At 40.3% G+C, this 27,243-nt stretch overlaps 2 protein-coding genes across 9 annotated transcripts in view; one reads left to right on the top strand and one right to left on the bottom strand.

The window, feature by feature from the left end:
- The first annotated feature begins 38 nt into the window (after positions 1 to 38).
- Positions 39 to 24,955, top strand: RIOX2 (ribosomal oxygenase 2). 8 transcript variants are annotated; one of them, XM_039879108.1, is made up of 10 exons: positions 39 to 95; positions 5,993 to 6,463; positions 10,707 to 10,826; positions 11,932 to 12,060; positions 17,277 to 17,380; positions 19,763 to 19,865; positions 20,651 to 20,819; positions 22,647 to 22,735; positions 24,031 to 24,117; positions 24,524 to 24,955. In XM_039879108.1, exons 2-10 carry the CDS (start codon positions 6,032 to 6,034, stop codon positions 24,680 to 24,682), a joined length of 1,392 nt encoding a protein of 463 aa, XP_039735042.1. In that variant the 5' UTR covers positions 39 to 95; positions 5,993 to 6,031; the 3' UTR covers positions 24,683 to 24,955. The 8 variants fall into 8 exon arrangements, with proteins under 8 accessions (XP_039735042.1, XP_039735040.1, XP_039735041.1 ...); XM_039879106.1 differs by having other exon boundaries at positions 20,651 to 20,840; XM_039879107.1 differs by having other exon boundaries at positions 20,648 to 20,819.
- CRYBG3 (crystallin beta-gamma domain containing 3) overlaps positions 24,880 to 27,243 on the bottom strand; it is a 98,012-nt gene continuing 95,648 nt past the window's right edge. Inside the window, exon 22 of the mRNA XM_039879100.1 lies at positions 24,880 to 26,621. Within this exon, the coding sequence (XP_039735034.1) occupies positions 26,533 to 26,621 (89 nt within the window). The 3' untranslated portion in view covers positions 24,880 to 26,532. The remainder of the gene's footprint in view (positions 26,622 to 27,243) is intronic.

Genomic DNA, 27,243 nt, shown 5'->3' with positions numbered 1-27,243 from the left:
CTGGCGTGGTTGGGGGCGGGAGCGTGTACGCACCGCCCCGCCCCCAGCCGACACCGCCCAGGGGGATCGCGGGCACGTGCAACAAGCCAACCCTGGTGAGTGGAGCGGTCGCGGCCCGCAGTCCAGCGCCGCGGCAGGCGGAGGTCGTGCGCGTCTTCCAAACGTCCGAGCTCCGGTGCGGGTGGGGCGCACTCGGGCAGGGAGCTCGGGTGCGGCTGGGCCTGGGCCAGCGGGTGCTGGTGGTTGAGGAGCTGGGCACGCGCGCCGACTCGCCGCAGGATTCTGGGCACCAGGGCAGTGTGGACACGCTGGGCCTGAGGCTACCTGGATCCAGGAGTCGGCTCGCGAATGGCCTGGGCACCGAGCGTAGCCCACGTGCTCGGTCGGTGGTCCCGAGACTGCGGAAAGTTTGGAGATCAGGCTGTCTGGGAGCGCCGCCACCACGTGGGCTCTGCTCCCGGTCGTCACGTCGGGCCTAAGAGACAGGCTTTACATCTAGGGAATCTGAGGCCAAGGCGTGGGGAGCGGCGCCTCTCTCGTCGCACCCTGACTTTAAAATTACAGCCTACCCTTCCTGTTCATTTGTCAAAAGGTATTTCTAGAACGGCCGCCCGACAGCTGGGTTGTCCAACAGGTTAATAAGACCAGGTTGTTCACTGTGTTTTCAGGCGGTATAGTCCTGGGAGTCACAGGATCTTAATTACTCCACTAATTAGCTCTATATTCGATGCCAGGCCTAGATTGCACTGGGTTCATGTTTAAGTGGAGGAGTTGATTTACCCAGCCTCTTCCACCATCTCTTGGATGGATTTTGCTTCTCTGGCCTCATTTTTTGTAATGTAATGATTACTAAAATACATTAATAAGGTACAATTTTTTTTTTCTCTAAAATAGCACTAAAAAGATAACTGCTAGTCACAGCTTTAGGTCAATAGGAGACCCTGTTTTCCTTTTCTGAATTGATAAAACATTTCTGCGGGTGGAAAAGAACTGTTTTAGGTCAGCCTAGGCAACCTTGTTACAGGCAGTGTGTCATTTCAGATAGGAGTGTGTATGTATTTAATTGAGCTGAGTTTGACTATGGTGCTCTGCGTTAGTGCATCTAAAATTTATGTAGAGAACATACTATTTACCAGAAGTGCTAATCCAGTAGGCTTGATCTGGGGCTCAGAAGTTTGTGTCATGTTAACAAGCCTTCCTGGTGACTGCCCTGCACTGTAAAACATTGTTCTGGAGATTATGAAGACACATCTCCCTCCCCTTAGGTAATAACCATTGATGGTCGAGGTGCCTTTCAGTTCTGACTATACTTTTGAATACCCAAGGGTCAGCTGACATCAGAATAATCTCCACTGAATAAACCATCTGTTACCCAACTTTGTTTTTGCATGAGGCTTTTGAGACTCTTCTCTAAAATTATATATAAGAGATGAAAAAGGGGAAAAAATTCATTCAGCAAACATTTCTTGATGGGACCTCCTATGTGCCACACTCTGGCTCTGGGAGATGCACATATAGCCATCTCTTCCCTTAACGTGTTATGACTTCTTATCGGTGAATATCACTATAGAAAAAGTTAGGACACTTATATTTGTTGGCTGTGGAATGGGTATCAGTATTGATTTTCTTGTTGTTTTAACCCTTCAAAGTTGTTTAGATTAGTTGATTTTTTTTTTTTTTTATCCATGGGCAGTTAGTAAAATATGAGCCATGAATCTTTTCTTTGGACTTAATTATTTTACATTTTAATGCTTATAGTCACCTCAAATTGGACAATTGCTCTTTTACCAATTGAAATACAATTGATTTAGTATTTGTACATATTGTGAAATGGTAACAATTGCTTCTTAACAGCATGCTTTTTTTTTTCTCTGTGGCTTTATAAAAATATTTACTCTAATTTCTGTTTGGGTGGTCTGTGGTTTATAGACCGACTTTTGTTGACTGTACTTTTCTAGACAGCATTCTCTTGTTTAATTATCATATTTCTTAGATTCTGAGACATGCTTTTTTACTGTTTCTGAAATTGTGATGCATCTTAAGATTTTTGTACATTCAATTTGGTATGGTATGTCATTTGTTCTTCCCTCTAACCCGAAAAGCTGTTAAAAAGAATCGTTGTCTTACAATGTGGGTAGTGTGAGAATCAGAAAAATAGTATATTTTCCCAGTAACCTCCAAGCTAGCTTCCAATTAACTGAGTCTCAGATCATTTCAATGTGCATATAGAAAAACAATAAATGATATAGCTTTTGGTGGTATTAAGTAGTGAAGTATACATTCTAACAAAAGCATTTGTTAGAATGTGTTGGGGTTTATTTTTTAGTGATTGTAGATAGGAAGAATGCTTTAAGTGATTTTATTTTTGGCCTAAGTATTCTGTGCACTTTAATCACACTTCCTGCAAATGTGTTTAATGTACTGTATTTGTATATGGTGCTTAAAACAAGCCTTTCACTTGCATACTCCTGCTGCTCCCATCCCTTAAATTTTAAACTGACCAATATGAGGGATAAGAAATGTGTGGCTGAATATGAAGTTATTTTTTCATCATATAGTACTTTTAATGATACAAGCCTTCTGAACTAGTCTGTGCTTTTAAAAATTAAATGTGAGTAAAGGGTAGGGGTTCCTAAAACCATCCCTAGGTTCAGTGATTTGCTAAGACTCAGCTGATTGATTACAGCAGAAGGAGACCAACTGCTTAATTGCTGCAGCAACTACACAGGCGCCAACCAGGAAAGTTCATTAGATACTCAATGCCCAGGTGTTTTTTTTTTTAATTAAAATTTTTTTTAATCAAGGGCTGGTCACCTAGACACCCTCTGCTTGGCACTACCAAAATTCCAGACTCCCAGAAGGAAATTGGATGTTCAGTATAAATTACATTGCTTTCATAGCTTATGAATAATGAGTCACTCTTATTTAATGATGGTGGGAACGCTCCAAAAATCGAAGTTCCCAGATGTCAGCCATAAGCTGGCCTTTCAGAGGATAGCAGGTAACTTTTATGCACAAGCAGTGCTCTTTGCTAATCTGCTTTCATATTTGGGTTCCAAGTACTAACAGTACTTTGTCTCCCCGAAGCCATGATTCTTAAGGTGACAAATGAAAACTTAAAAGGAATGTGAAACATTTTCAGAAAATTTGTGTCTTATTGATGACATCCTAAAACACTAAAGTTTATTTTTTTCTAAGCTTAAGCCCTTACCCCTCCAACGCAAGCTTTTAGTATTGATTTTTATTAGTTTTCCACCATGGTCTTGTGTTTTCCTGCCAAAAGCACTTGATCAGAGCTATTTATGGATACAAATTTAGGAGGTAAAATGAGGCCACTAGGTAGTTTTATATTTTGATGTTCCCACTTCCTAATTTGTTCAATTTATATTTGGATTGTATTTTAAATGTTCATTTATAAATTTGTTGTAATGTAACATGTTCCAGGGTGCTTACTTTCCAGGTTATACCACTAATTCTACTTAGTCCATGGTGTAGTTGAAATACAGCTTAGTTATAATGACAAAGGAGCAGAAAGCAGTATTCTTGAAATTCTGATAGCCCAACAAAATAGGAAACCATAACACCTATAAATGAGTTACTGGTCTCGGGAAAAAATGATCTTTATAAGTACAGGTTTTTATTTTTTATTAAAATTGTTGGGGTGACATTAGTTAATCAAATAAGTTTCAAGTATACCATTCAACAATATGTCATATATTTTGCATTATGTTCACCACCCAAAGTTAAATTTCCTTCCATCACCATATATTTGACCCCCTTTACCTTTATCTACTTCTCCCTTCCCTTATTCCCTCTGGTAACCACTAATCTACTGTTCATGTCTGAGTCTGTTTGTCATGTTTGTTTGTTGCTTTTAGTTTTATATCCCACATATGAGTGAAATCATATGGTTCTCAACTTTTTCTGTCTGACTTATTTTGCTTTGCATGATTATCGCAAGATCCATGCATGTTGTGGCAAATTGCATTATTTCATCTTTTCTTAAGGCTGAGTAATATTCTGATGTATATATGTGCCACATCTTCTTATCTAGTGATCTGTCGTAGGACACTTCGATTCTTCCATGTCCTGGCCACTGTGAATAATGCTGCTGTGAACATCAGGGTGCATATATGTTTGCGGATAAACATTTTCAAGTTTTGGGGGTAAATACCCAGAAAAGGGATTGCTCGGTCATATGGTAATTCAATTCTTAGTATTTTGAGGAATCTCCATCATGTTTTCCATAGTGGCTGTACTAATTTACATTCCCATCAGCAGTGCAAGTACACTTTTCCCCCCACAATCTCTCCAACACTTGTTATTACTTGTCCCGTTGATAGCCATTCTGTGGTATCTCATTGTGGTTTTGATTTGCATTTCCCTAATAGCTAGTGAGGTTGAGCATCTTTTCATGTCTGTTGGCCATTTGTATGTCTTCTTGGAAGAAGTGTCTGTTCAGGTCTCCTGCCCATTTTTTGTTTTTTTATCGTTGAGTTGTATGAGTTCTTTATATATTTTTGAATAGTTAGGCCCTCATTGGAGCCACTGTTTGCAAATATCTTTTCCCATTTGGATGGCTGCCTCTTTGCCTTGTTGGTTTCTTTTGTTGTGTAGAATCTTTTTAGTTTGATATAGTCTCATTCATTTACTTTTGCTTTACTTCCTTTGCCTTTGAAGTCAAATTCATAAAATTCTCACTAACTCCAAGGTCCATGAGTTTAGTACCTGTTTTCTTCTGTGCAGTTAATTGTTTCAGGTCTTCTCTTCAGGTCCTTGATCTGTTTTGAGTTAATTTTGGTGTGTAGTGATAGACAGCCATCTAGTTTCATTGTTTGTATGTGGCTTTCCCATTTTCCCAGCTCCATTTATCGAAGAGGCTTTCCAGAGACTCCTTTAAGAATCTGGTGAAAGCAATGGACTCCACCTCCCCCAATATATTTTAAAATAGAAATTTGCAGTTTCATGAAATTCATATAATTTGAATTACCATTCTTGAATCCCAGACGAGGGCCACCTGTATTATTAGTTGAGGCTTGGGGGCAGTTCTGAGAAGGCTTAAAAGTGCTTGGGAGTGTTGCTCTTCCTGCAACTCAGGTGTGGTCTGTGGACCAGCAGCAGCAATATTGCCTGGGAGCTTGTTAGAAATGCAGAATCTCAGTCTTAGCCTTACCGCAGATCTGGATGCCCAGGTGACGTGTGTGCACATTCAGGATGGAGGAATGCTGTATTAGAGGTTAATGATGTAGAGGTATTTTATTATGTCTTGTTATAGTTTGAAAGTTATAGCTTTTTAAAGACTTGGGATAGAATTATCTCTAGCCTTCACTTGCCAGCCTCAAATTAGTTTGGTTTTTTAATGGAAGAGGGATTTCTGATAAAGTAATTTTCAGGAATAAGCTGAGATTTGGAAGTGAGGAGGTTCAGGTGGTTGAGGAAGAGACTTGGGAGTAGGCAGCTTCTTGCTCCAGCCACCAGGTGGCACCATGGCCCAGGGCATGTTGAGTGTGGCTGTGATAAGGAGCCCCTGGCAATGGGCAGCTATTGATAATTCTAGAGGCAAGTTTGTAACTTAGAGTACAGTCTAATTAGATTTGGGACCTGGTGTTGATTGAAGCCAAATTAAAGATTTTTGACTTTGCTATGTCAATGACCACAGGCTAAAACTGTGACTTGGAACTGCTAAGATAGTGGAATTCCTTGATTTTAGATCATTATACTTACTAATAAACAGTGAATTCCACAACTTTTGTGTTCTTGTAAAAGGAAATATGCTTTCCTTTTAATGAATATTTAATCTGAGGCTGAGTCATGTTTTGGAAGAAATGATGTTGGCTTAAGGCTGCATCACATCCTGGAGGAAAAGGCATTGACTTATGAAGAGTTCTCACGAAGGCGTTAATAGTGATGCAATTGTGTGTCTGTGCACGCACCTGTGTCTGTGTGCGCATGATCTTTTAACACCAACATATGTTCTTTGTTCTTTTGGTAGGTTTGCATTTCCTCGCTGCTTTGTCTCGGAGACAGAACGATGCCAAAGAAAGCAAAGCCTGCAGGAACTGGGAAGGAAGAGGGGCCTGGTCCCTGTAAACAGCTGAAGGTGGAGGCAGCTGGGGGACCCTCCACTTTAAACTTCGACAGCCCTAGTGGCCTCTTTGAAAGTTTAATCTCACCCATTAAGACGGAGACTTTTTTCAAGGAATTCTGGGAGCAGAAACCCCTTCTTATTCAGAGAGATGACCCTGCAGTGGCCACATATTACCAGTCCCTGTTCAAGCTATCAGATCTGAAGAGTCTGTGCAGCCGGGGTATGTACTATGGAAGAGACATAAATGTCTGCCGGTGTGTCAATGGGAAGAAGAAGGTTTTAAATAAAGATGGCAAAGTGCACTTTCTTCAGCTGAGAAAAGATTTTGTTCAGAAAAGGGCAACAATTCAGTTTCACCAGCCTCAGAGATTTAAGGTAACAGGTTCTCCCCATTGCAGCATCCTTCTATGTATTAAAGTGCTAACATTTGGCCATAGGTCAACTCAGGAATGAACCTGGGGTTTGATGATGATTTGCCTCCTGCCAGCTTGAGAAGAAGTAGCACCTGTTTGGTCTTTAAATGCATTCCAAACTAGGAGATTCTATGTTATCCTTTGGCTAAATTGTTAGAAAATGTCCAACATTCAGGGTGGACATGGGTGTCATTGAACTGCAAAAACTAAATTATATTGCTGGTTAACAAAGTTTATTAAAATAACAGTATGCCTCCAGAGGTATGTTTTGTGGGCTGATTTATATTTTGGTATATGGTAGACATTTCTGTTTGTCCGTCATTATAAGTTAAGACATGATAGGATCAAGGTGGTCATTTTCTTGAGGTTGCCTCCCTTTATTGCCTGCATCTACCTAAGTAGAAGCTTCAGAGCCATGATTGGATCACATACCAGATGTATGTTCAAGAAAAAGATTTCACCCTTATCAACAGCAGCCCACCCGTGTGGCTGTGAGGGTTTGGCCCTGCAATTGCTCCTGGGTTAGCAGTCATATGTGTAGGGTAGCTTCGATTTGCAAGTCTGGAAGACTAACTTTTTATTTTTCTACGTCATTGAATACTTGGTAATTTGCCTCCTCTGTGATCTGTTTTTACATTTATAAAATGCAAACTCAGGAAAACTAATCTGCTTTTGAAGAGGTCTGAGATCTTTACATGACAAGTAGCCCCACACAATTGACAGCCTATTCTGAGTTTTAGTTTTATCCTCATTTAGAATTCTCCTTCTGTGACCCATAGCTGAATCAACATGGCAGCATGGGAGGAGAAGGAGAGCAGTTTATGAGGTTCCATATTGGAGGGGTAGATTCTGACTATATTGGTGGCTCCTGGGACTTTGTCATCAGTTACCAATAATATATCTCATGACTGAACTCAAGAGTTGCTTTGTTAGATCCCATTTTGCCTCATCTGATGAATTATCTGGTCTGGTAAATGATTCCTTTTCTAGTCTAAAGGATCCTGAACCTATTCGTACTCTGGATAAAGTTTAAGTAGTTTTAGATTTTTCAGTGCAAGTCCTGATTTCAGATATTTCATCTCAAGCAATAATGTGAAGTTGAAATGTCCATGGAATGCCAGCCTTTTGGCTTAGGCACCCAAAAGGAATTTATAAATCACTTGCCAGACTAAGATATGATTTTAATTTAGAAAATATGGACACCATGGTGCTTCTCTCTGAGTCAGTCCTTGACTCTTTACCCGGCCAGAAGCAGAACTTTTTAAAAGAATGGGTTTTAGACACCTAAGAACTATGAACAGAAAAGTTAAGTGAAGTTAATTACATGTAATTTGATTATAGACCAGTAGAAAGTTATTATTTGGCATATATGTGATGTCCTCTGTGGCTGTCATTTCTGTATTTTAGAATCATCTTGAATTTTTCTCTACTTATCTACTTAAGCCCTGCACATTCCTCTTCCCTGATTCCAGGTGATTGAGAATGTATTTCCTTTGCCCTGTGGACTCAGATCTTTGACCATATTTATTAAAGCAGGAAGGATGAGCTTTCTCCATCTAAATTCAGTCCCCAGGCTAGACTAGGATGCACTCTGGTTTTTTTGTTTGTTTGTTTTGTTTTGTTTGGTCTTTCCATGGCCTGTATTGAAAGACCTTTGAGCTGTAGGAACTTACCCTCTTATACTAGAAGTTGGGTTCTAGTATTAGTGGGTCTCACAATATGCACAGCTTATTCTAGTTAATCTGGAAATGAGTTAACCAAGGCTCTATATGTTGTCCTTCACCTGCTTTATGTAATCCATATAATGTCTTGGGTAAGCTTACCAAATACTTACCCATGTGGTAACTTTTGAACCTTCCAAAAGACATTTGAAATATGGCGGTCATTGTGGTCTCTGTGAAAAAACGAGTTCACAGATGTGACTTTTCCACAGCTACTAAGTGAAGACTTCTGACTCCACATTTAAGGCATTTTCCTATTATTAAAGATGTTAATTGAAAGGGAGGACTTTTGGCATGTTTATCTTTGCCTTCCTTTAGGCATATACATGGGCTTTGGTCTTAGCTATGGCATTTGGTTTTGACTCTGTGAGTAGTTCAGTGGAGAGATGAGGTTGTGGCCAACCAGGAGAGAGCCTTCCATTTCCCCTTTTTCATTGTTTTGGGGTCCTCTGGGATCTGCCTTGGCATCTCTGGACATAGTTGGGTGTCATAGGTTAAAGAAGAATACAGTTTTCAGGAGCCTTAATTGTGCCTAAGTCAGCATCAGTGAAGCAGTAACACTTATGTACTGCTCTGAAATTTAAATAAGATGGGAGATGTTATTTTATGCTGTTCCCCACAGTCTTAGGGTGGGAGTCTTCATTTTACAAATTAAGAAGCTGAAGTCACCTAGCTTGTAACTATAACTTGGACTGAGATGGTTTAACTCCAGATCTCTTTGTAATAGACCACACTTGGCAGATTCAGAAGATAAATCCGGGAGAGGTGGGACAATTGTACAATTGATAGGGTTTTCGGTATCATTTAAGAAGAAAATATAAATATGCTTATCAATTACGGACCCAGATGCTTGAGTTGAAAGCCCTAAGCTGTCACCCATTTTGTCCTGAGATACCTCTCAGGCCACAGAGAAGAGAGAAGCCCTGGTTTTCCAGTGGTTCCAGTCACCATACAAATGTTATGACAGAGTTAGATCTTGCTGGCCCCTCCCCGGTATAAATTAGAACTCCTTGGGAGCTCTAAGTTCAGATGTCATTAAATTCTTTCTGTGTTAAATAGAACCCCTGAGCCTTGAGATTGTAGAGTAGTCCAGTGGGCTTTATAAAGCTGTCTCAAGCTTTCCCTATACTGACCTCATTCTTTCTCACATGGTGTTTTTAATCTGTAGATCCCTTTTCAGTTCAGTGGTAGGATTAACTCCCAAGCTGTGGTCATTGGTTTACCCAACAGATATTTTAAATATGTTTAGTGTTTTCTGTGTATTGGTCTCTGTACATTCATATGCCTGAAACTGGGCTCTTCAGTGTACTTTGACTTGTTTTTCTTAAAGATAATTACTTTTAGAGGTGATACAGAGTTCTGGTTAAAAGTATGGACTCTGGAGCCAGCTTCCTGGATTTGAATCCTGGCTCCATCATTCAGGGAAAAATCAGGTTTCTTTCTCTCTTGCAAGAACGTATGGCTCCTCCTCAATCTGACTTATACCCTGAAGAGCTGATGAGTGACTGGAGAGAGGGACCTTATCTCTACCCTTTTTCTTTTGTGTCTATATCCTCTTCTTGTGTTATCATGTCTGCTCCCATTGCTTTTAACTACTAGTTTTGTGCAGAGAATTCCCAAATGTAAATCTGTAGCCCTCACTTCTTGCCAGAACTTGACTTAGCCAGAAGCTTACTTAAAAACATCACCACATGAGTCATAGCAGCTCAAACTTAATATTTCTAATATAGAACACTTGTTTTATCCTCTGAAAACTTGTTCTTTAGCAAGTCTTTCCCATTTCAGTAAATGGAATTGAGAGCTAATTGTCCAAGTCAAAAGCCCAGGAGTATTTTTTTTACTCTTCCCATTCCCTTACCCCTTTGTATTTAGTCCATCAACAAGTCCTGTCAGTGCTACTTCCACAGTACATCTTGACCTTTCTACTTCCCTCTCTTCCTACCACCTGCTCATTTCTTGCCAGGTCTGCTGCCTTAGTAGCTTCCCGACTTATCTCTCTTGCTTTTCTACATTTCATTCTCCACACAGGAGTCAGAGTGAGCTTTTAAAAATGTAAATTGATTCATGTCATTTTCCTGCTTAAAATCCTCCATGACTCCACCCACACCAGATCGCCAACCTCGCCAATCTTGCTTATGTGCTCACATCTTTTCTTTGGCGTCTACAGTAGACCAAATGCTTGAGGCAGAGGTGGTGGTTCCTTCATTGTTTAATCCTCAGTATCTGGAACGTACTAGCCATGCAGTAAAGACTTGCTAAGCAAATAAGAACATGTTACTTTTCTTATTGCTAATATATTTTTCACCTCCCTTCCTTACTCCCTTCCTTCCTTCCTTTCTTCCTTCCTTCCTTCCCTTTTCCTTCCTTCCTTCCTTCCTTCCCTTCCTTCCCTTCCTTCCTTCTCTCCCTCCTCCCCTCCTCCTCACTGTTTTTTCTCTCTTTTGCTCTTTCTCTCTCTTTTTTATTTTCATTTTTATTTTTTAGGATGAGCTTTGGAGGATCCAGGAGAAGCTGGAATGCTACTTTGGCTCCTTGGTTGGCTCGAATGTGTACATAACACCTGCTGGATCTCAGGGCCTGCCACCCCATTATGATGATGTTGAGGTAAGAGGAGGGAGATTGCTCAGCTTGGGGAAGGACTTGCTATGAGTCCACGTTAGGGTAGTTGTCAGAGTTCAGTTCAGCTCTTGGGCCAGATCTCTGTCCACACTGCTTGTGTGGTCACTGGAGATCTTGACCTCCCCTAGATGTTGGGTCAAAATTAATCCCACCAAACTGGTTTCCTGCTCCTTCTTCTCCAGGGAGAAAGACTGTTTCTAACCCGATTAATATAAAGAGCCACATTATTAAATGGGTATTTATTGAGTTTACAGAAAAGCATAATTGTCTTTTTCTTTAATTTCACAATGTATGTTCTTTAATAAGATGCGATCATGAGCAATCCTTACATCTGCTTTCATTCTGTCCCTTTTCTGTAGCTGCCAAAAATATATATTTTTTCCACTTGTGAAAATCTTGAGGCCGCTCGAATGAAGGTCATCGTTTCACTTAAGCACTGGCACCTCGACAAGTGTTGCTTTCCCTCTCTCGTGGCTCCAAAAAAAGTTAACACTCTGGCTTAGGTATTTCGTAGTTTTATCTTTTTATTAATACAAGGTGTGAACACAGTAATTAGTAAAAAGTCCTTTTTCCCTCTTTTGAGAGCAATTTGATATCAATACATTTTCCCAAGAGTTCATGTTCTTTTATTTTTATTTTTTAATACTTTTTAACAGAATGTTAAAATATCTTTGGCTGAATGAAGAATAAAAAACTTGAAGCTTTTCTACCTGCCAAGGATTTCAGACATTGTCTTGGCCAAAGCTTGCCTTTTCCATCAGAGCTTATGGGCTTTCAGCTGTCTGATAGAAGATTTACAGGAATGAGATAGTAGATATATAGTAGGATAGATATAAGGAACTCAGCGAGGTTTCATGAATGTGAAAAGAATGACTGTCCTTCTATATCAGGGTTTATGATTTCTTGGTTTTAAAGTGAAAACCAGTAGTGGCAACTTTTAAGTGTGGAATGAAATGTATCTGATCTTTCATTTTTATTATTTACCTGCAACTTATAATTCATCTAAGCCCTCGGAGGGCTAATATTCCAGAATCACGTTGCCTTGTTGTCAGGAAGCTCTCTGACGCCCCGGTGCTGTGACTCTCTGTAGGTTTTCATCCTGCAGCTGGAGGGAGAGAAGCACTGGCGCCTCTACCACCCCACTGTGCCCCTGGCGCGGGAGTACAGCGTGGAGGCCGAGGACAGGATTGGGAGGCCAGCACACGAGTTCACATTGAAGGTATGAGACTTCTATTGTGGATGCCTCTCGTGAGATAAGTTCGGATTTGAATTTTAGTGTTCGCGTAATGGTCCCAGTGAGAATGTATCTAAGAGTTTCGGGGCGCAGTGGATCTCATTCCAGTCAGCCGGTATATATAGCTTTCAAAGGATAGCTTTTACTTGTACTTGTAGAACTCGTTAGCTTGTACTTGTAGAACTGAGTGAGAAAGTGCTAAGTTCATTTGCCATATAGCCTGTCTCCAAACATAATCTATGTACAGCAGGAATGAATTATGAATTCAGTGTCCTCTGACTTCTCTTGAGTAAAAGTGGAAGGTTTGGCCTTGGGCAGCTGTGCTGAATCTCAGACAGGACTGGGCTGTAGGTTGCTTACAGGCAGAGCACAGCGAGGGACCCTCAGTTCTTTTGTTAGTAAAGTTCCATTATGACCCATTTTCCTCTTGGTTGTGCATCTGACACGCTCTGTACTTACTTCCCTTCTCCCTGCATATAAGAGTGGTAATTATGAAAGCTCTTGAGAAGCCCTCCTCCAGGAAGCCAAGTGGCTTGATCACGTGCTTGTTTGTTGGCATCTTGCTGCTGAGAAAGTCTGTCTCTGAGTAGTTAGCCTAGACAGGATCATAGCCAGTCACCCTAGCAGGTGAAGTTATTGAGAAAAAAAATCTTGGATAAGAATAGCTCGATGGTGAAACTTTATCTTTTCTTACAAAACATAAATTTTATTTCTTTCAGTGGCAGTAAGATACAGTTAATTCAGACAATTCCCAAAATTCTGCCTACCTGATATCTTTGTATGTAGTTATTTTTTTTTTAATTTTTTTATTTCCTGTGTCTTGAAGTTAGAACCAGTGTCTAATTCTTAATGCCTTGTGACCCTTTCTTGATTTTAAAAACTTTGCCTGCCTACTAGTAACTGGAGGAAACAATCTCCCTTTTTTCAGATGGTTGCCTATATTATAGGAGACTTAAATAAATACAACGATAAAGGTACCTACACTTTTTATGTTCTTAGTCAGCAGTCAGCAAATTATGGCCCATGCGTCAAAAGTACAGCCTGATGACTGTTTTCATAAATAAAGCTTATTGGAACACAGCCACACTCATTCCTTATGTATAGTCTAGAGCTGCCTTCACCTTACACTGCAGAGTGGTCTAGTTGCCATAGAGACCATGTAGCCTACAAATAAGAAATATTTATTATCTGGTCCTTTATAGAAAAAGCTGGGCAACCTCAGCTCTTGGGAAATCGTGTTTATTTAGGCTGTTGCTTGATTAGTTTTAGGACAAAGACTAAGCCATCCATGGCTTCTGAGGTCAGGGCTGAGTTACCCAGACTGATGTCTGGCTGCGCCTTGCCTGAGGTCAGGCTCCATGGTGATCTTCAAGGGTAGACAGTGTGAGACGTTGAGGAGATGGAGCTCTGCCCTTTAATCACACCCATCCAATCACAGTTCATTAAGAGAAGCCCTGAGTCTCCTGGAAGAATGATTGCTTCATGTACTGCAGGGTTGTTCAAGTTGTATGTTTATAAACACGTGAGTTTTTAATCAGTGAAGCTCTTCAAATGGAATCTTGCATAAATGCCCAGTATAAATGGAAAATCTGAGTTGCTCTGTTTGGCAGCGAGCGTGGAGAGACCTGGAGCCCTTCTCACCCCTCTTCCTCCCTACTTAAGTGGCATCCTTTGTGGTACATCTGCCCAATTCAGGACCTTGGGGTGAATACCACCCCTGTAATGGAAACACTATTTTATGGCTTGGGGATCTGACAAATCTGAGTTTGAATTTATCTCCTGTCAATTTGGAGCCGTGTGTCCTCGGGCAAGTTATTTATCCAAGTCTCAGTTTCCTAATTAAAATGGAGATCTTAATGTTTACTTTGTAGGTTGTAGGAATTGAAAAATGTTACTTTGATGCCTCCTTTAAAATGAAATTCCTTGCAAGAAGTGGCTATATGTCAATATATTGCTTCTTATCAGATTACCACAAGCGTGACTTAAAACAATGGACATTTATTCTCTTCTAGTTCTGCAGGTCAGAAATCCAGAAAGGGTCTCACTTGGCTGAAATCAAGGTTGTCAGCAGGAATGCATTCTCTCTGGAGGTTCTAGGAGAGAATCTGTCTCCTTGCCTTTTCCAGATTCTAGAAGACTCCTACATTCCTTGGTTCATGGCCCCTTCCTCCATCTTCAAAGCCAGCAACATGGAGCCTAGTCTTTCCCACACTTTCATCTCTCTGGTTTGCTTTTGATACCCTCTTCCACTTTTAAAGATCCTTTTGATTAATTACATTGGAACTCCCTGGATAGCCCAAAATAATATCCCCTTTTGCAGCCCTAATTCCATTTGCAAATGATAGGTATAATTATGAGTAAAGCATTTATTTACTTGAGTACTAATTTCTCTGTCAGTTTGATTCACGGCAAGCCACCAAGATAGCTCTTTGAATATTTATAGTTATATATTGTTTCTTGCTTTAAAGCAAATCTTAATGTTTTTTAAAAAGTGTTTTTAATCTGATATTTCTTGAACTCTCCCTCTAGGCCAGGGCCCATGCTCTTAACCAGTGAGCCAGACTGTTTCCCGTGTTTGCAGAGGGGAGATAAGTGGCTCTCAAGATTCTCTAGCCTCTCGGGCAACTTCTTTAAAGAATGTTTTTCATCTGGGTGGGATTAGGGAGGAGATGATTCAGGGCAAGAGTGATTTGCGGAGAATATTTCTATCCACTGGTTTGGGAGAGAACGAGGAGAGGGCAGAGGAGGCTCATCTGCTCAAGAAATGGCCTGATCTTTAGTTATGTCTAGTTTTTAGGTTCAAGTGAAGGGTTATATGGTTTTTCATCCTTTTATCCAAGCATTTCTTAAGCCTCCGTTGTATGCTTTGGTAGTTTAGGCTGTGGGAATACAAGATGGATATAGACCTTTCCTGGAAGAGCTCACAAACTATCAGGGACTGGTGGGTAAGACAGTAATTATAAAATAACCTCATACCCATCATTGTCCTAACAGCTTTGATTATGAAGTATCCTTTAATTCTCAAAATAATTCTATGAGATTTGGAGCTATTGCCTCCATTTTACAGATAAACTGAGGCTTCAGGAAGTTCTTTAATTTGCTGCAGTCACCAGCAAGTAAGTGTCAGAGTCTGAATGACTGTAAAGCTCCCATTCTTTTTTTAAATAGCTTTTTATTTTATTATTTCAAGTATATAGTACCTTGGCTAGACATTTCCCCCTGAAATGATCTCCCCTGACTGTGTCTTCCCTCTGCCTCTCCATCTAGCTACTACATGACTGCTGTCTACATTCCCTATGCTATGCTTCTCATCCCTGTGACCATCTATCAGCTACTAATTTGTACTACTTTAACCCTTCACCCATTTCTCCTAGTCCCCTCCCCCCACTAGCACCAGATTGTCTTCTATATTTGTGAGTCTGTTTTCGATTAGTTTATTCTTTTCGTTCCTTAGGTTCTGCATATAAGTGAAATCATATGGTATTTATCTTTGACTTATTTCACTCAGCATAGTAACCTCTAGGTCCATTCATGTCATAGCAAATGGTAAGATTTCATGCTGAGTAATATTCCATTGTATATATGAACCATAACTTCTTTATCCAGTCGTCTGTTAATGGGCATTTTGGTTGCTTCCATGTTTTGGCTATTGCAAATACTGCTGCTATGAACATAGAGATGCATAGATCTTTTAGAATTATGGTTTTGGGTTTTTTTTGGATAAATACCCAGAAGTGCAATTCCTGAGTCAAAAGGTAGATCTACTTTTAATTTTTTGAGAAACCTCCAGACTGTTTTCCATAGTGGCTGTACCAATTTGCAATCCCACCAATAGTGTATGAGGGTTCCCTTTTCTCCACATCCTCGCCAACACTTGTTATTTTTTGATTTATTGATGATAGCCATTCTGACAGGTGTGAGGTGATAGCTCATTGTGGTTTTAATTTGCATTTCTCTGATGATTAGCAACCTTGAGCATGTTTTCATATGTCTTATTGGCCATCTGTATTCTTTGGAGAAATATTTATTCAGATCTTCTGCCCATTTTTTAATTGGATCAATTTGTTGTTGTTGAGTTGTATGGGTTCTTTATATATTTTAGATATTAACTCTTTATCAAATGTATCATAAGCGATTACCATCTCCCATTCAGTAGGTTGTCTTTTTGTTTTGTTGATGGTTTCCTTTGCTGTGCAAAAACTTTATAGTTTGATGTAATCCCATTTATTTTTTCTTTGTATCCCTTGCCTGAGGAGATATATCTGAAAAGAAATTACTAGTAGCAATATCAGAGAGTTTACTTCCTAAGTTTTCTTCTAGAAATTTTATGGTTTCAGGTCTTACATTTAAGTCTTTAATCCATTTTGCATCTATTCCTGTATATGGTGTAAGAAGGTGGTCCATTTTCATTTTTTTGCATGTATCTGTCCAATTTTCCCAATACCACTTACTAAAGAGACTGTCTTTACCCCATTGTATATTCTTGTCTCCTTTGTCATATATTAATTAAGTGTATAGATGTGAATTTATTTCTGGATTCTCTAGTCCGTTCTATTGATCAATGTATCTGTTTTTTTGCCAGTACCATGCTATTTTGATTATCGTAGTCTTGTAGTATAGTATATCAGGTAGTGTGATACCTCCAACTTTGTTCTTCTTTCTCAAGATTGCTGTGGCTATTTGGGGTTTTTTATGGCCTCATATAAATTTTAGGATAATTTGTTCTGGTTCTCTGAAAAATGCCATTGGTATTTTGATAGGGATTGCATTGAATCTATAGATTGCTTTGGCAAGTATGGCTGTTTTAATGATGTTGATTCTTCCTTCTCATGAGCACAGTATATGTAAAGCTCCAATGCTTCACCGTTGCAGGGAGCAGGCTTCTCAGGTCCAGGTGTCACCTCCCAGATCCCTGGGCGTGAGTGGGATGGTTTCAAGAGTATCTGGTCTCAGTTTGTGAATAAAGAAAGTGACTTCAGGCACTGAAAGCCAGCCTCTCTAGGATTTGGGGTTCATAGTCGCAGGCACAGTGAAGTGAACTAGCAGGACCCCACAGGAGCCCTGCATATAGACTGCCTCTTGAATCACTAAATAGGTTTCTAGAATGGAGAACTGAAACTCAAAGGCTATATTTGTCTCCATAAAACATACTAGACTGAGAAGATAGCCTTATTAACTCTTTCCTCTTTTCTTTCCTTTAGCCAGGTGATTTGCTGTACTTCCCCAGAGGGACCATCCATCAAGCAGACACTCCTCCGGGGCTGGCCCACTCTACGCACGTGACCATCAGCACCTACCAGAACAAGTAAGCTCTCTGCCTGCCAGCCTGGTGTCCTAGGACAGCTCTGTGCTGTGGCCCACAGCAGCTGCATTCAGGAGGCACGTGAGTGAGTTGGCCATTATCCTTCCACTTAACCAACCTCCATGGTTTCAGGCTCCTTGCAGGCTTCATATTTCTTTAGTGTCCTATCTGTGCCATTGGTCCATCTGGGCTTTCTCCTGGGAATGTCATGAACCTGACTATATAACTCTGAGAGTTTCTCAATTAAAGGCTCCCAGAGTTTGCAGAGAAGGAACCATAGCTGCAGGTATGGCAGTGTGTTAGTGATGCCAGGCTGGGCTTATAGTGCATGTCTCTGTCTACAATATTTTTATTGTTATAAAATATATAGCATAGAATATGCTGTTTTAACTGTTTTTAAGTGTATAATTTAATGACATTAATTACATTCATACTGTTAAGCAACCATCACCACTGTTTCTGAAACATTTTCATCACCCTAAACAAAGTCTGTAACCGTTGAAACCTCTGGGTCTTTTTTAAGGTTTCCGTGTTTTTACAGTCCATGAAATTAAAGCAGGCAAGGCAGTCTGGGACAGTCAGACCTAAGTACATGTGCTGAAAACAGTGAAAACCATGTTCCATTTTGGCAAGAGCCTCGTCACATGACAGGAACTGGGCAGTAGCAGATTGTGATTTCCTAATAGCAGTGACCTTGCAGTTCAGATCGCTTTAAAAGCACCAGCCATTCATTTATTCAGCACGCAGGCACTAGATCCTGTGCCAATTTCTGGATGCTAAGGGGCTTTAAGAGAACTTACACTCTGGAAGTGGTAGTAGGAGGGAGATAGGTGTGCAAGTAGTTACTAAACTGTGACAAATTCAATTGTAGATTTTCAGACAAGACTCTTGGAACATAGAGGAATGCACTTAGCAAAGCTGGGACATCAGAAATGACACCCAAGCTCTGTGAGAGTTAAATGACAAGTAAGAAGGTCAGAGTAGAAGGTGGGTCAGAAGATCAGAGTAAAAGAGGATGTTCCAGGCCCGAGGGACAGCAAGTCCCCTACCTTCAAAGCCATAGCAAGTTTGTAAGCATACCTCTGCTTCCTTGTCTGGCTTTTCAGCCTGAAGTTAACCGGTGTTTAAGAGACTAGAGGAACTAGCTGGAGCCCAGCCTGAAGTTGGAGCTGTCTTTGCCCACACACACAAGTAGAAGGCCAGTGCTTGTTTTAGGCTTCCTTTATGAAAAATGCCTTCGTTGTTATGTTTGGGTTCCTTGCATAGTGAGGAATGGAAAGTCACTGAGGCCCACCTCAGGAAGAGCAGGGGCAATTGAGGGCATGGGTTGTAGGAACTGGAGAAGGGCTGTTGAGAGATGTGCATGTGTCCTCCAGGTTGAAGTTCAACCGAAGGTGTGAGGTTAGGTGTAACATTAAGTTGCAGAGTGGTAAGGCCACCAGGTAGTAGTGGACGTCTTGGAGGAAGTGCTCTCCTTTGCCACTTTCCGGAGAGGGAAGCATGAAAGTGTCAATTTTGCTTACTAATTTGAGAAGGGTAAAAATCACGCTGTGAATTTCTGTTTTGCACGTAGCTGGCAATTTGAAATCCACTGGTGACACAGGAAAATTTTAAATAGCTAAGAAATGTTTAAAGAGAGAAACCCCACGGTGTTTCACACATTGGCACATATTTAGGAGTGAGCCAATTCTAAATGCCTCCAAGAAAGCAAAGGTAATTGAACAGCAATGCACATCCCTACATGTTATCTTTGGCCTCTGGCTTCTACCTTCTACCCCAGTAAAACCATCACTAGAGTTTAACAAAATGCAAGATCAATTGTTTTGAAATTGATGTTGATGGATATTTTACTGAGGGAGAGTGCTCTCTTATATGTACCTTTTTTATGTATATCTGTTCAGATAATTACAGTCCAAGGATCTTGCTGTTACCCTAAATATGTTGCTTTTGTATCTTTTGCACATAAAATTTATTTTTTGGTCCTATAATGATTGAGTTAAAATTTTCTACAAAGCTGTCCTCATGAATACTGTATTACAGTTGAAAACCTTTTTAAAAAATTGGTCCCTTAAACTTCCTGCTTAATGAGAGTATGTGATTCTCTGCTATCTTTAAGAGAAAAACCATGAATAAAGCCTTGCTTCCCATTTTTAACTTTCCATGTGAGTGTCTGCAAGTGGGGAGGGAGGGAAGCAGTATGATTGACTAAGCTCTTACGTTTTTGTGCTGAGTAACGTAAAACTATTAGAACTCAAAATACGTGGGCAGGGGAGTTGGAATGCTATGGAAGCTTCCATTCATAGCATTTGGTTTTACTAGTACTCAGTGTTTTCTGTATATTTTTTATGCATTCACTATTTTTTTTTTCCTCGGTGTGTGTTCCAGTTCATGGGGAGATTTCCTTTTGGACACCATTTCGGGGCTTGTGTTTGATACTGCAAAGGAAGACTTGGCGTTCCGAGCCGGCATCCCCCGGCAGCTTCTCCTGGTAAGGAGTAAAGATGGGTGGGAAAAGAGTAGGACTCGTAACCTGGGCCAGCTTGAAGCTGTGGTCTACATCCTAGGGACCCCATGTTTCTTCTCATCTTCTCTCCTGTGTTCACCAGCTGAGCTGATGGCTTGCAGAATGAATGGAGTCCAGCACGTTATGTGCGACCCAGAAAACTGAGGGTGTGGTGCAAACGGCTGTCTTTCTGAATCTCATGGTGGCAGAAGCGGGCCCTGTAGGAATGTTGGCTGAGTGAATGGTTGGATAAATAATGTGGCTGGGAGAAGTGTAGATTCGTCACACACGATTATTAGTTAGGAGAGGCTCACTGGAGATCCTGATCGTGGCATATTCCCTGGCTTTCTTGTCTGCCCTGGTTTTACATTTGAAACAGCAGCACTGTGTGGCTAGATTTGAGAAGGTGAATGAATTAGTGCTGAGTCGAACAAGGTTGCCGTCACTGTCTGAAACAGTCACCTTAGGTTGGTGACTTGCTTTCCAAAAGGCAAGAGCTGAGACTGTACATTTCCAGGGATCCCTTTCCAGGCAAAATCCTGAAAATTGATCTTTTTTTTTTTTTGACAAACAACAGGCAGCTTAAGATACGCAGAAGTTACAAAGAAATAATGGGATATCGTTTTTAAGCCTCCTCAAACCCCACCTCCTGGGAGTGACATGGATGTGTCACTGTGTGGTTGTGCTCAGCAGACTACTCTGGAGACTGGGACCTAGACAGTAAGTTCTGCTGGAGTCTGCACCAGAACTTACCTCTGTGTTTCTAGCAGGTGGAAACCACAGCTGTTGCAACAAGAAGATTAAGTGCTTTCCTGAGGACGCTTGCAGACCGGTTGGAAGGCACCAGTGAGCTGCTTTCTGCAGACATGAAGAAGGATTTTGTTATGAATAGACTCCCACCGTACTGTGTGGGAGACGGAGCAGAGCTTTCAACACCAGGTGGAGCTTGCCATCTTCTAGGTGGTTAGGGGCTAATGTGGGGTATTTGGAAGCTTTCCTGGGTGGCCACTTCTTTGAGCAGATGGAACATTGAGGCATTTTAGAATTAATGTGGAGCTGGAACTGTCTCTAGTGTGTTATGGTTGGACAACGCGTACTGCACACAACTTTAGGATTCTGCATTTGCAAATCATTTGCAAAGACCTTGCATCCCAGCATGATGGGAATGAGAGTCCTGTGATTTGGGGTGAGAAAACTGTATAAATAGGTACTGTGGTATTCACTGTCTTATGGAAGTTTTAGGAACTTGAACACTAAAATAACCTCGTTGGAATTAACAAAGGGATGAGTAAAATGTTGCCATCAGCAGGTGACATACAGGACTGCCCAAGGTTATCACCAACCTCCCCCAAGTCCCAGGTGACTATTTTGTGACAGGTTTAGGCTGCAGATGACATAAAATACTTCTGGGTAGATGGTGATTTTGATGTCCTATAGCAAAGACTAGCAACACCACACTCCTGTAGTGCACACCACTGGGAACTGTGGGGCATCTCAGTAAAAGGGTGTTGAAAAGGATTTATAGGATCTGGGCTTGAGTTAGGTGATTTTCTGGAGGATTCAAGGAAGCGGGGCTTTGCTCTGGGTTGGATGCTTTCAGAAAGCAGGGATTCTGTAACTGGGTCTCTTGTACATCTTATCTAGTAGCAGGAGGGATGGAATGAGGCTGAACTTATAACTGGTAATGCAGCAGCAGTCACTCAGGTTTAGCCAGGGTGGGGGCTATTAGGTCACTTCTGCAGTTTGGATAATGTTCTTTTACTTGAGTTCTGACATGGTTATGGAGTGGTCTGGTTTTTCTCTTGATCTCAGTCATAGTGTGGCCTTGTTTAATATTGGCATTCTATGGAATTGTCTGATGTTCCATAGGAGATCACCGAGACAGCTATGAGTGCCAGGCCAGCTTTCTTTCTCAGGAGGGTTGAGAAAACCTTATTTATCACCAGTTGAGAGCCACTGAATCCTTTCTAACATGGATTCTATTTATATTTTTATTCTATCTTTGGGGGAAGTTGAGGATTTGTTTTTGACTGTATCTATTCAAAATAGCAAATGTTCTACTAGCATATATTTTAGTCTTTAACAGAATAGTTTTTGGAGTATCAATTAATGGCCCAGAATATGTATCTCAAATTTTCCTTGTTTTAGTCATTATAGTCAATAAATCTATGATCTGTCAAGACTTTTTCAACCAGATGACCCTGTAAAGCTGGTCTGTTTGTACTGTTTACAGTGAAGTTTGTTTTTTTTCCCCCTGTGAACTTTACTAGGTGGCTTGTATGTTACACTATGCTTGACCTACATAGATTGAATAATTTGCCATGATCACACCATTAGTCATTGGTATGGTGGTGCAGTTTGAACTCAGGTATTCTTTCTAGAGTCTATGTGTAAAGCAAGAAGCAAGAGGATAGAAACTGGAGACAGGCTCTATGCAGAAGGACAGGAGCCCTGCCTCTATTTTGATAGGTACCTACATTTCAAAGGTATTTATGTCTATTTAATGTACTTGCCAACTCCTTTTGTTATTTATCTAATGGTATGTCTGTCTTTGCTATGAGAATGGGCTCCATAAGGATGTAAACTATACTTTAATGTCACTATAAATGTCAAGGTAAACAAGTACTTGAGTTGGAGAGGGTGCCTCATGTTTAGATTCACTACAAATTGTAGGTAAATGTATTTCTTAAATAGTTATACCTGCAAACCAGTTAGAGCCTGCTGGTTTCCACTTTTGAACACTGGCTTTCTCTCTGGGTTTTCTAGGTGGACAGTTACCAAGGTTGGACAGCACAGTGAGGCTGCAATTTAAAGACCACATCGTCCTCACACTGGGGCCAGATCAGGATCGATCTGTGAGTATCCAGAGGAAAGAGGGTTCCTCTCCCCTCAGGGTACTTCCATCAGGTTATCGGACCAACAGATGGCCCCTGCCCTTCTCCTTTGGGAATCCATCTATTCTCACAGCTTAATGCCATCACATTAGAGCAGATAGTGCCCAAATCTCACTGTTCCTGTTGCAGATTTTCCTGCCTGTTGGGCACTTGAGAGCTTGCCCTCATCCCTCACAGAATCACTTTTCATTCCCCTCATGCAGTGATTGTCTTTGCCTCCCATTCTAATTCAGGCCACGTTGCTCAGACAACTGCACACACCCTGTTCGTGCATCTCCCTCAGTCCCTCTCCCACCCTGTACAGTGTGTAGATGTGTCTTTACATATGGTTTTATTGATGTTTCGTCTTTAAAAATCTCTATCCCACAGGAAGATGGTCTACATTTCCTAACACTGCCACCTAGCCCAGTAGTTCCCAAAACTGGCTTATTGTAGAATCAGCTGGAAAATTTTAAAGATATTATACATTTCTGGGTTTCATCTGGTCTGTGTTGGAGCCTCTGCCTTTATTATTAAAGCTCCCTGTACAGTCCTAAGGACCTTGGGAACTATCCCGTGCCCTGTGGCTTTACCCTGTTCCTCCCAATCAGCTTTCTTGGGGAGGTACCCCATGCATCGTTGGAGGGGATGCAGGTTAGGGCACCAAAATGCTTTCATAACCAGACTGTTCCAGCCATTAGGGCCAGACCTGGTGAGAACTGGTTTGCAATATATGCAAACCTCAAAAGTACTTATCTCCATTAAAAGTACTTATCTCCATTAAAAGAAATCTTAGTTACTCTGATAATCAGTTTTGGGATATTCTGCATCAGGCCAAGGTGTTTGATCCTTATTAAGAGGTGACAGGGAATGAATAACACTTCTAGAAGTGGCAAACTGCATTATGTAGGGTGGAGAGGGAAGGGAAGTAGAGGCCGTTTGGGAGGCTACTGTAATCGGAGTGAAAATTTTTAGAGATCACAGTGGTATTTCTTGAGGTAATATTCACTCCATGGTATTCATAAATTGTTAATTCATACCTAGGAATGTCAGATTTGATGCAAAGTACAGGTGTGATTAAATGAAGACTTGAGTGTTGATACATGAATGGTTGCTTTTCATTAAAGCAAGTTTTCGAAGATGCTGATGCAGGTATACTGTTTTATCTTTAAAAAAGTGACTAAAGGTGACTATTTGTTACATACCAATAGTAATCTGTGAGGACTATAATGAAGCCCTTGATATTTTGTCGATGACTTGATGTTTTTTTTTTAAAGGATGAAACTCAGGAAAAGATGGTTTACATCTACCATTCTTTAAAGAATAGGAGAGAGAAACACATGATGGGAAATGAGGAAACAGAGGTTTGTGCCAACCTAAAATGTTTTTCCTGTTATTTGGTGGTGGTTAGGAAGCATTCTTTTACCTTTGATCTGTGTGCTTTTTTATGAGTGCAGTATGGGCTTAACATTTCATGTAATTGACAGAGCTCCCGCACCAGGACGATTGATAGACACACAGACCAGCTTTAAAAGATAGTAGCTGAGACGTGTAGCCTTGTAGGAAAGGTGTAATGAGAATCATTTAAATCAGGATGCCTTTCGTGATATTTAAGTTTTCATGTGGGAATTGGCAAATTCTGTAAGTTATCTGAAACAAGTTTCATACTTATGAAGGTATCAAAATTAATGATATATTGAGAATTTTGGAAGTTTATATGACAATGCCACTTAAGAGATTATTTTATCTGACGAGATTTTCCTTTTTCAGTCTTATGGACTTCGCTTTCCTTTATCTCATGTTGATGCACTGAAGCAGATTTGGAACAGTTCAGCTATTTCTGTCAAGGACCTGAGACTTACTACAGATGAGGAAAAGGAAAGCCTGGTGTTATCCCTTTGGACAGAATGTTTAATCCAGGTAGTCTAGTGCATTTATAGAATCGAGTGTCTACTACTTTATATATACATGTGACAAGAGAAGATTTACGTGCTAGGGAGCCCCAGCACATAGACTGGGTAGGAAGAACAGTTCTGTACAACTTTCCTTTTGTGTGTCTCTACTAACACAAGACCTGCCTCTTATAGGTGGTCATGGAAGAATGGCAAATTAATGTGACAAAACCATATTTCGGACAAGTTTATTTAATCCAGTGTGGTAGAAAAGGCACAACTACAATAAATTTAAATGTCAGTGTCGTTACCTTGCTTTGTCTTTGGAAGAAACTTCTTTAAAGAGCCTCACTGGCTCTAGAAAAATTTTCAACAATTAACGTGAAGAAAAAAAATTAACTTTTTTTTTTATAAAGAAAATATACATACTTTTGTGTAAACACCCCCCCTCCCCCCTTTAAAATACTCCTATAAGTTTCATTAAATAATACTGCCACACTAATGAGAGGCACTCACATCTATGGACATATGAGAATTTTGCAGATGCTTGAAAGATGACAAAAGAGCCTGAGATTGAAGGGAAAAAAACCTAATATTTACATGGAAAGACCCAAGTCTCTTTATATAAAAACTCAAAATAGTTGGTCTTTGAGCTTAAACAATTTAGTTATTTTAAAGTGCATATAGGTTAATATTTTTAAAAATACCCCTGGAGAACTTAATCTTTCTATATAAAAATAGAATAGACATTTTTCTGCTTTCTGGCAAAAGTTGAAGGGAAGTTTCCTCAATATGTTTAAAACCAATTCAGGAGGGAAGAATGCTTGTGAATTGTACAGTTAAAAGTGGTAATGATTACTTGAAACTAAGTCCAAGAAAATATCCTACCTGATTTTGCTTAAATGAAAGCTATTTAAAATAGTAAAAAACAATGAGTTTTCTGTCATTTCAGAGAGAAATCGACTCCACCTTTAAATTGAAATGGTATATAGTCAAGGCTCAAATACTATGTGGTTTTAATCTGAACATTTGAAATTGCCCTTCAAGCAAAGAAAAATTTGTCTAATATGCAGGTGCCACAGTCTTTACAAACACTTCTTGAGGGCAGATCAGGCAAAATCTAGGGTGAGGTCTCAGCACCGGGATAGGTTAAACACTGGTTAGAGTCCTGTCACCCAGAAGGGGGTCTCCAGTAAGAGTGCAAGGATGGCCACAGGTTATTTGTGCTTTTTTAGTTTGAAAGGCTGAGCAAAGAATGGCTACAGAAAATACTCCCGTACTTGAGCCTTTTCCTAATAAAGCTGAGGTCTCTTCCTGGGGTCAGTTACAAGTATAAATGCTCAGGGTGCTTCAGTTATAAAAGTCTCAATAGAGGACCTTTGTTGTAGCTACTGTAGCATATTAAGAGGAAGGTTTATTTAATCTGTCTTCAAATGTTGCTAAAAGATTCACCTTTTTGCAAAAGTATGAGTTGACATATAGGAGTTCATTTCCCTGTGTGTTACACTCATACATGCATCTACTAGTATATTAATAACTAATATAGGATGATAGCACCACCAGTGTCCTATATAATGGCTATCAGGAATAGGATTCATATTTGGGACACAGAGAAAGACTTCAGTAAACTTGCTCACCAAAACTGGAGCTCAAGCAGGAGTAGAATCTTTCCCAGAAATCAAGACATATTTATGACAGGAACACTGAATAATTGGCAAGAATATTTTGAGCTTTTCCCATGGTTAACAGCAATAGTCTTGTCTTGGAACTTTGGAAAAAAATGTGTTCATTCTCAGTGATCCAGGTGCATGAGGACAAGTAGCTTCCTTTCCGTGGGACGTGAGGTTCCTTCTTCCTTTGCTCTTCCTAGGGATGCTGTAGATTCTCTCACAATATCTCAATGTCCCATTTCTGTGTTTCTTCTCCCTCCAGGGGATGATTTACAATTACATGAGTCTTGTCATAATAATTTCCTCCTAAAATAGAAATTCCAAAACAAAAGATTATTTGTTCACACAGGTGCTTAACAGTTTCCACAAGCTTTTGTTCAGCCCATTGTTTGGGTAGATTAGTATGTCATTTACAGAGCGGTCTGAAATGGGAAACTGAGTTTAAACAGGCTTAGCTATTATTCACCTCACATCAGACCTTATTATGACTCAAACTGAACAACTAAGAGGTATAATAGATGATTGCATAGGCAGTGTGCCCTTACAATGCAAGTCTTAAGAACAAAGTGCTCTGAGAGCTCTGGCTGAATGTCAGGTACTGTATTTTTGTTTCTACACCAACAGTGGCTATGACTAACCCAATGAAAGCAAAAGCCCTGAATAATATTGGCCCTGACCTTGCTGCATTCAAAAACAAGGTTAAATACCTACCAGAAGTTTTAACTGAGGGCTTTGAAGGACGACAGTTAATTCATGGCAAAAAGAGAGATGTTTCTAAAAAACACTTTATGGTTTCATGTTCAAATTTAAAATTGTTCTCAAAGATCATGTAGCAAATAATTTTACAACTGTACTAATGAACAAAAATCTTAGATTTTTTCCTAAGGCCTTCTCTGCTTGACCCACATAGATAATTGTTTTATTAAAC

Source organism: Pteropus medius, unplaced genomic scaffold (genome assembly GCF_902729225.1).
Source record: "Pteropus medius unplaced genomic scaffold, Ma_sr-lr_union100, whole genome shotgun sequence".
Lineage (NCBI taxonomy): Eukaryota > Metazoa > Chordata > Mammalia > Chiroptera > Pteropodidae > Pteropus > Pteropus medius.
Note: the sequence above shows the minus strand (reverse complement) of the source record. Positions and strands in the feature narration are given on the sequence as shown.